Below are 9,785 nucleotides of genomic sequence, written 5' to 3'. Positions count from 1 at the left end.
ATGTAGTAAATGGCATGTTCCCCATGGTCACTGCTTAGGTGTATGTAGTAAATGGCATGTTCCCTATGACCTCGTGTGCGCCTTGCCTGGTTCTCATGCTCTTGCCTGTTTCTGTTGAGATGAACTCATGATCATATTCAACTCATAGACAGCTGCTTCCTTATTCAATTTTAAATTCTCATACACATGTCTATTATTAGTCATCTTGTTAATACTACGTGCCCTTCAAATGGGGTATATTTCTTAATTCATTCTTAATAGTAGTTTGTATTTTTTGAGTAATAATAACCCAAATTGTATGTTTATATTTAGAAAAATACTTGAATAAAAAGCAATGAGAATATATTATTATTGATAGAAGTGTTGGATGTTCAAAAGTCACATGTACAAAATATACATAGTATTGCAATTAATGAATTAAGTCTAACTAAATTTATCTTTTTATGAAGCATAGCTTCCACATTTAGTGCATTTAAAGAATTATTTGATCTTTTGCCCCTTATCTCCCTCATTCTTTAGATAGTTATTTAACATTGGCTCTGTGCTGGACAATCATATAATCAGTTGCATTTTAAACATTATTGCCAAATTGAAGAAACATTAGTACTGAAATGGAACCTTTGACTACTTGTAAATGAGGAGCCTAGTTTGGGTCAAAACTATGGAAAATTGGGAAAGCCATAGGGCACCCAATTCAGAGGAAATAAAGTATAACATATGAAATATTGCCTTTTGGATCTCTCTGTGTGTATCTTTGTCTCTCTGTCTCTCTTTATCTCTGTCTCTCTGTCTCTCTGTCCCTCTGTCTCTGTGTATGTGTGTGTGTGTGTGTGTGTGTGTGTGTGTGTGTGTATGTGTGAAGAGAGAGACACAGAGAGAGAGAGACTAAAATTATTTAGTGTGGTAAGGTGTAATGTAGTAATGATGTATTAATGCTAGTTAGTCATATTTTATTGACTTTAGTAGTAATCTATTGTGATTATATATCAAATATACCATTTTCAACATCACTGTTAAATTTGAAGTTCATAAGAAGGTCTTCAAAGAAGTTAGCATGGAAGATAACAAATCAACCCTTCATTTTAAAGGCAGAAATTACTTAGTTGACATAATGATGACTTGTTCTCAGATCATCACTGCAGGAATACTGCTTGACAGACACAAATAGGTCCATAAATAACACTCACACAGAAACAGAATCCTACAGAATATTCCTTTGAATTCTTAATCTAATGAAGTTCTAAGTCACAAAGCATAGACCATTCACTTATATGCATCAAGGATAATGGGAAATTGATGGCATAAAATGGAGATATATTGATAAAAGGATCAGGTAAGTTGGTGGAATGTACCATGGAGCTAATTGTATGCTGATGGAGATGAAGAAATTTGAAGATTTTATTCTATTAATGATATTTCCTCCGTCCATTTAATATCAGCCTTCTCTGGTTGAAGAAGCAAATGATTCCCTTAGTTGAATAAACTGCTGTTGACCTTGTAAAGTCAATTAGACAGTCTTCTTGTTGCCTTCTTTAAAATACATGTATAACTTAACTAAAATATACCTTGAATTAAATGCAGAATTTAGTATGTTCTATTTATGGAAAATATACTTCACAAGATCTCAGACTTCCATTTACTTCTTCAACCACTATAATGCTGCATAACTCATCCCTGATTCCAACTAAACCTTCCTCTAGCCCACTGCTCCTCAGCCTTTCTAATGCAGCAGTTCTTCATGTTGTGGTGACCCCCCCCAACCATAAAATTATATTCATGGCTACTTCATAATTTTGCTACTGTTATGAATTGTAATATCTGATATGTAGGATATTTAATATGTGACTCCATGAAAGGAGTGTTCAACATCCCTCCAAAGGGGTTGTGATCCACAGGTTGAGAACCACTGCTCTGACCCTCCTTTGAAATGTAACCATTCATGCCATATGGTATTTCTGCTCAACATTCCAAATACAAATCTCGCTGGAGTAAAAACACGTGGTTGCCATGCATACATTGATAAGGTCCTCCACAGCACAGCGCCTGGAACTCCATCACCTTTCTTCCTGTCTTCTTGGCTTGCTTTGCACCCATAGTTTAACTTCAGCCCCTGATCTTGTGGTCTCACCTCTCTGGAATGCCCTCTCAGATGCTTACACTGTTAGTCCCTTCACTCCTTTACTGCTTTAGTCAACCCTCCCTTCTTAGCAAGGCTCTTTCTAAAATCTAAATTTTCCCCAACTCTTTCCTGTTTTTTTCTCTCTATTATTTTCTGTCCTTTCAGTATGCCTCTCATTTCTTGTGTGTCTGTCCCAGCAGAAGGTCCCTGGGGATCGGCAGCTTTTATTCTTCTGCTTTGTGGTGTGTCCTAGGGAATGAGTAGTGCTCACCAGAGGTTTCCTTAAACAACAAGCCCATTCAGTGTTAAACAGGCAAAGGGAATCACTGTGCTGCAATTGCCTTGTTCATGGGGAATACTGGGAAGAGGAGGGATTTCCTCATGGTTTCAGCAGTTCCTCATGCAAAAGCCTGCTTTCTCATTGAAGGCATCATAACACTGTAAATATGCCTCTCCCATGTTTACTCATTAATCCTCTTTCTTGCAGTGCAGAGAAAATTGCCAGTATTTTAGAAGTAACTAGCACTACATGTCATTTTCATACACACATATAAAATTTCACATACATAAAACTTACATATGATATATGTATATAATTTTGTATGAAAGCATATGTGTATATGTCCATGAATACACACAAATTCAGTGTATTCCATACAAAATTACTTACATTAGAATGTTGTGTTTTATTTTCTAGGGATATATCTTAAATTTAATATATAAAGAGCATAAAACATTTATTCCATTGTAAGGGGTTAAATATAACAACTGAAAACAAGCTTATGAATATATAACATAGTAGCCTTTGTTTTAACCATATCAAAGATGTATGTATTCAAAGCTGAAATTTTAACAGATGATTTTTAATTTTGTTCCTTTTCTGAAGTGTATGATTGCTCTCATAGACCAGTGACTCAAAGACATTAATAATTTATCAAGTCTTTATCATTTCTAGAACTTAGTTATAATTCACAATATATTGCAGATACCAAATTAAAAATCTGATTGACCATACATCACTCCTTATTACTGCTCTATTTCTGAATGTTCAACATAAGTTCTGCAAAATCTACCACAATTTCTCTTCCAAGATGGGAACTTTAACGAGGTCACAAACCAACATATGTATTGTCTATAAACAGAAATGACTACAAACCCTTAGGATTAGCGCCAAGTGACCAAGTAGGAAAGTGTTTACAACCACTTTAAGTGATGACTACAAATTGATGTTGTGAATGTTGACTTCTGGGTATGGCTTAGCCATTGTACTGGTTACCTCTCTGTGACCTTGTTTAGCTGCATGATATCTGATTGAACTTGGTCACTGTACTGGGGGAAAGGTTCGTAAAGTCCCACCCCTGACATTATATGACAGGAAGTTAGTGGCTGATGGAGGAGAGATGTTTTCTTCAGTGGTATAGCTGTACTTAAATTGCCCATGCTTATGAAGAATAACTCCTTTCCCATTCTCTTGTAAGTAACCCTGTTTAAATTCATTGGTTCTTCAAGTTAGTCTCGAGTGGATTCCTTTCTTCCATGACGTCCTATGTGTGGTGAGCGTATGTTGTTCTTCCCCAGGAAACGTTCACACAACAAATGCAAATAATGAGTCACTTAATTAATGATGGATGATGACTGTTAAATGGATTGAATAATTATTAGTGTATTAACGTTAATAGAACACTCAAGTGGGTCTATTTCATCCCGCAGTTGTCCGAGAGAATGTCCATTTACCTGGGAAGTGGTAGGGAGGGTCGCAGAGAAGCACCATGCCCTTGCCTTCCTTGACCTTCACTTCTGGACGCTCCTCAGGAGGAAAGGGGTCAAGATCTGATTGCAAAAGGGAAAAGGGAAATGTTCACTCTGCTCAAGAGAAAGAGATGTTTGTTAAGCGTAGTCTTTCAGTGAGACCAGGCAAAGCCAGAGAGCTTTGGGAGCAAGCGAGGAAACATACTCAGGGATCCCTTCCAGTGGCTGCACAGACTCTTGGTGAAAGGACCTGGGTTGGAGAGTGGGAAAGGGATCAATCCCTTGATCCTCTAAATGGAGCCTACTTCTTTTCTAAACTCCTTTTAATCTATATATTGTGTTTAAAAATCGCATCTTGCTTGATTTTTTTCATCCTGAAGTACTTTAGTTCTCCATTTGTTTTACTAACATTGGTTCTGGTTCATTTCCGACTCTCTTTCTCTTTGGGATCCACACCCAAACTATAATACCTACATTTTACTCTCCTTAACATGCTGTCTACCTCTTGAAACCTGTGTGATCTCCGGGTTATATTTTTCCAGAGAATAGCTTGAAGGTATATCCCCGGACCTGATGTGCTAATGGTACCTGAAATCCTTCCCTAGCCTCGCCTGCTCATTTTACAGCTTCTGCTCTGGTTGTAGAGCAGAAAACCAAATGTTTTATTCCATCTTAAAGTCATTTTCCTAGGTCCCATTCTATTTCAGTGACATAAGAATATTTTTGTTTTTAACTTGACTTTCTTTGAAAAAAAAAAAAGCTTAAGTGGAAGTACTGAATTTCTAAAAGATTCATGTGTTTTCTCTACAATTCTCTTTGCCACACTATTTTAATATTACTGTTTCTTGAGCTATCTCACCCTTCCTGGTGATGAGGTATGAAAATGTTGTTTTCATCCTGTAATGTATTTAGCAAGGATAAAGATCTTGACATAAAATCACAAACCGGAGGTTATCTCATCCAGCTCCCCGCTAAATGTAGAGCTGTCTTTTAGAACAAACTAACCTTTATGCTGGAAAGTATCTTTTTTTAAAAAACTGTTTTCCATTATTGGGCCCTGTTAGAAAATTGTCTTACTTCAAATTTAAAATTATCAACTAACTAAAGTACAGATTAATAAATCTCAGCCCAGAGAAGTTCAAAGCTGAAGGGCCAGATATTTTCAGGGACAAGGACGCTGAGGAGAGGTACAGAGTGCTCTGTATATATCAGATACTGTCTCAATAACCGGTTCTCACACTGTGGGGCCTTCAGTGAGAGCACCGGCATCACTGCCCTGATGCTAGATTGCAGAGAACCGTTCAGGGTCCTTCAGAACGTAGTTACGGTTTCTTTTACATCATCGTTAGAACACCTGTAGTCGTCTGCCTATGCTGAGCTCACCACCCAAAGACCGTTCTCCTGGACCACACATTTCTTCTCTGCCATGCTCTTGTCATTAGTCTGTTTCCTTCTTTTATTCTTTTTGCTCAGCTCTTATGGTTGTGTTTACTAATATGCCTTAGTGGTCACACAGAATTATTAAAACTGAAAATTTCACAAGTGCCATACTTGTCTCACCAACAACAAACCTGCCACTTATAAATGAACAGGTGCCATGACTTTTTAAATAAATCACACAGTATCACTGCTTTGGTTACAATGATAAGGCGGGGGGGTGCATATTCACAGAAACAAGATTTTTAAATTTTACTTATTCGTGTGCATATGCATGAGTGTGTGTGTATATGTGGATGTGGATGTTGGTGTGCATGTGTGCAATGTATTCATGTTTGATATTTGGTGTGCATGTGTGTGTGTGTGTGTGTGTGTGTGTGTGTGTGTGTGTGTGTGCTTGCTTTCTACCTGTGGAAGCCAGCGGAAAGCACTGGATTCTACAGAGCTGGAGTTACAAGCAACTGTGAGCCACTTAACATGGGTGTTGGCAACTGAACAGGGTGCTTCTGCTGGGGTAGTCTGCATACTTCGACTCTGAACCACCTCTCCAGGAGAAGTGACTTTAAGGGCAGAGAACAACTAAAGTTGTTAACCACCCCACAGTCAACATCCTCACATACCCTTTATATAGACTTGGATCAATAATAAAACACATGTAACTTCACTTCAAATAAATCCACCCTTTGAGAGCTTACAATTACTTACATCCAAAGCTCAGGGTCGCCTCAGTGCTCCTGACCATCCCATAGTTGTTGGATGCCAGGCAGTAGTATATCCCAGCATCTTTCTGTTTGTCGGGGTTGTTGATAACCAGGTTTCCTCCGACCATAGTGTACCGGTCATTCGTCAGGTCCACATCCCCATTATTCATTCTCCATCTAGAGAAAAAGACATTAATGTCACTCTGAAGCTCATGAAGTCTGGAAACTATTGGGCTACCTTCACTCTGAAGTAATTTAAGTACAATTCTATGGGAAGGGTGATGATCGCACACGAATCAATGATATTTCTTAATGATCTATGATTCTGAGCATTTTGAAACATGAATATTAATTTAGCTGTGGTATCAAAAAGTGTAAACTCCTGACACTTTCCCTCATCTTAAATGAAGTATTCTAAAGGAAAGTGGGTCATTGAGTTTTATTCCTAAGATTGACTTCATGTATTCCTGAGATTAACTTCATTATTTAGACATGAGCAGCATATTTGACAGCCATATTCTACTAGGTAATTTCGCAGGCATCTAGATACATTGCATAAAATATTAAAACATATCTCTAGCAAAATTAAAATATAAAGTATGAGTGTCTGGCTAAATCGCACAGTAATTTTCCAATAAAACTAAAGGAGGCGGGCTGTCTGTTTAGCAATTAACACATGTCTACCACTAGAGGGAGATCACACAGTTTAAAATTACTCTACTGGGTCTTAATCCAAGCCACAAATAATCTGGTAAATTCAAATTTTCTTCATCCTAGATGTAGGATTCAGTGGTGCCTTTTCACATTATCCAGGGGCAGCTTTTGTTGAAAACATTTCCTTCCACTGTACATGTCTATGTGTAACAGTGTCGATGAAAAATATTGTGGCTAACAACACCACTCTAGGAAGAAGCCATTACTAATTTTCTGAGTGAGCTGGAGAGAAGAATACATGTAAAAAGAATCTTCACTTACGATGACAGTAACAAATCATTTTACAGTTATGCCATGCTGTGCCAGGGCCCAGCTCTTAAAGCAATGTCCCAGGAAAAGCATCAGAAAAAAGCCTTAACCTTGAAGTTCAGGAGGCAGCTGTGGCCAGTTTCCAGATGCCAAGTCCATTTCTGATACAGCTGAAGGTAATTGCAAAACTGCATGACTTCAGAATGTGTTGTTTGTAAGTCAGGTCCCTAGAACACTTTCCAGTTATAATCCTTATGGGGAAAGAGCTATTTTCAAAAGCAAGAACACACAGTGTTCGTTCTTGCTTGTTGTGATCATTCCAAATCACCTGCTTTGATTTCAGCAGGGCCAGTCTTGCTCTGGGCATGTAGAAGTGGTTTGGAGTGATCATTGCACAGGTTTCCTAGTCAGGCAACTTCAATCATCAGGATTCTCCCCTCCTTTATTGGGTCCAAGTCGTGTTAATTACTTTGACTTCCTGTGGCTGTGGTTGTTTTGGGTATCATATAATTTTATGCCTGGCTGTATTTGGATAAATTCATGGTCTATTTTTAGAAATGTGTGTTGACACCACAGTACCTTTAGACACGCTTTTATTGTAGCGCTCAGTTCTTAGGGGGGTGGAGACTGGGAAAAAGTATGTCAAGGCTGGTGAGTGGCAAGTGAAATTTTTTGTTGTACCTCTCACCTATCAGGATACCACCATGAATAATCCATCATCACAGAACATGCTACAGATATAAAACTACTGTGGGAAGGACTAAGGGCAGTGTGGGTTCTTCTGTAATCCACGGCATTTGAAAATCATCCTTTCTTCCACCAAACAAGTCTCTCATCTTCTCTTCCTCTTTAAACTTTTGTATTACAGTCAGATGCATCTGCTTCTATCAGGATTAAAAATCTACTTGGCTCCCCCAGCTCCCTATATTAATATATGGTCAGTCAAGCCAGCTCAAGCTGGGGTTTTAGTTTGGCTAAAACCTGTTGGGTGGAGTTAATGACATATTTAGCAAATTACATTTCTTTCATACAGCCTCTGTGTGGAGAAGGCCCCTACGCTGCCAATGCTGTGATCCTAGAAACCCTGAGCACAGCACCTTTTGATTGGTTACCTCCAAGCCAGTCTGGAGGCTGCAGGCGAGAACTGTATCTCAGAATCTGCATCGCTGAAACAGGCTTAAGATTTACACACTATCTTTAGAAATCATTCCACCTCAGTGTTGGTCAGGCATCTGTGCTTAACTTACACGGTTAAGCCAATGTGTCTGGTTTAGTATTTAATATCCTTTCTTGTAAAATTCTCTGCAGATAAATTTCTTCCACAGACTATCACCGATGCCAGCTCATGCCCATGACTGTTTGCAGAGGCCATTGCTGTAATTTTAGCAACCAAACAATTTTAAGAACAATTATGTTATTTGTAATTTATGTTGTCCTCCCATGCATGAAATTGAAGCCATAAAAATAATGTCAGGATGGTGATTTTTATATCTAAATTTATATTTTACTTTAGGAGTAATTTTGTAATTATAGCCAGAGGCAGGAGAAAATGAACACAATTAGAATTAAGTGGTGAGAAAAAGATATTTTCCCTATAATAACTTTTTATAATAACAGTAGGGATAGTGCCTACTATGGAAAATTAATTACTAATTTACAGTCTTCAATTCAATCAGGTGATAATTGTCCACTATACTCCTAGTTTCCCATCAATCACTTGTGGGTTTTTTCTTCCTCATGGAAACACTTCACAAAAGAAATTTAAATTCGCTGGCATTTGGTTAACTTTTAGTCTTTGAATAAGATTAAGTTGTTGGTGCAATTTTATAAACTCTTTGTAGCACAGAAATCCATTTTTATTCCTTATAAAGTCTTTATGATCACACAAAGAAGTAACTCAGGAAGATCAAAAGAGATGTTCCTGCATTGTTTAGAAGGTAGTTATATTTAAGACACATTTGTGTGTGTTTGTGTGTGTGTGTTTGTGTGTGTGTGTTTGTGTGTGTGTGAGTGTGTGTGTGTGTGTGTGCTGGAAATACAGCTCACTGACAGTGTTTGCCTCATACGGATGAGCATCTAGGTTTAATCCTAGCAATACCAGAAACTTTCTGTGTTGTCAGGGATGGAGATTTATGATCACTGAAAAGATTTAAGATTTTCTGGAACTGCCTATTTGAACGTTGAGTGTAGTTCGTAAAGAAATATTATTGGTCACTCATAGATTTGAGTTATCTAGGGTAGTGCATACAAAATTATTCTATCTTCAAATGTATATGCTTAATGCTTTTATGTAATATTTGTTTGTTCTGAAGCATCAGCTTGATAGGTGATAACAAATATACATATATTATGTCTCAATAAGTAAATTTTTACATGTATTTGAGAAAAACACTATGTACATAAATATCATATAGTGTTTTCAGTAATGTATTTGTATTGGTGTTCATGGACCTTATAGACTTGTCTTAAAGATTTCTCTATAGATCTGTGGTCACGGATGGCACCTGTCCTCTCCTGCCCTGCCCCTCCATTCTGAAACCAGCAGTGGGTAGAGCTCATTACTTGTAAACTGGAAATGGGCTGGCGCGTGCCCGGCAGTTGAGTGATACTTTTCCTTCCAGTGACTCTTCTGGGTAAATGGTATTGATTGGTTGCTCTTCAAAAATGGGCCCAAATCCTTTGTCCTCCTCAGAAACTGAAACAAAAACAACATGATTTTATAGTGTACCCTCTTGTAACTCAAAGGAATTTTGGTTGCATCGAAAGTGCCTCTCTTTTGCCTGACTCTCATGGTTTCCCTAAATGTACTATTTTAT

The 9,785-nt window shown here is 37.8% G+C and overlaps 1 protein-coding gene across 4 annotated transcripts in view; it reads right to left on the bottom strand.

Annotated features, from left to right (window-relative positions):
• Positions 1 to 9,785, bottom strand: part of Cntn1 (contactin 1) — a 303,448-nt gene that overhangs the window by 114,327 nt on the left and 179,336 nt on the right. For all 4 annotated transcript variants that reach the window (XM_031353267.1, XM_031353290.1, XM_031353272.1 and 1 more), the window contains 3 exons: positions 9,532 to 9,664; positions 6,011 to 6,183; positions 3,854 to 3,949 (listed from right to left, as the gene is read on the bottom strand). In XM_031353267.1, the coding sequence (XP_031209127.1) occupies positions 3,854 to 3,949; positions 6,011 to 6,183; positions 9,532 to 9,664 (402 nt within the window). The remainder of the gene's footprint in view (positions 1 to 3,853; positions 3,950 to 6,010; positions 6,184 to 9,531; positions 9,665 to 9,785) is intronic.

This window comes from Mastomys coucha, unplaced genomic scaffold, assembly GCF_008632895.1.
Source record: "Mastomys coucha isolate ucsf_1 unplaced genomic scaffold, UCSF_Mcou_1 pScaffold11, whole genome shotgun sequence".
In the NCBI taxonomy this organism is placed as follows: domain Eukaryota; kingdom Metazoa; phylum Chordata; class Mammalia; order Rodentia; family Muridae; genus Mastomys; species Mastomys coucha.
Note: the sequence above shows the minus strand (reverse complement) of the source record. Positions and strands in the feature narration are given on the sequence as shown.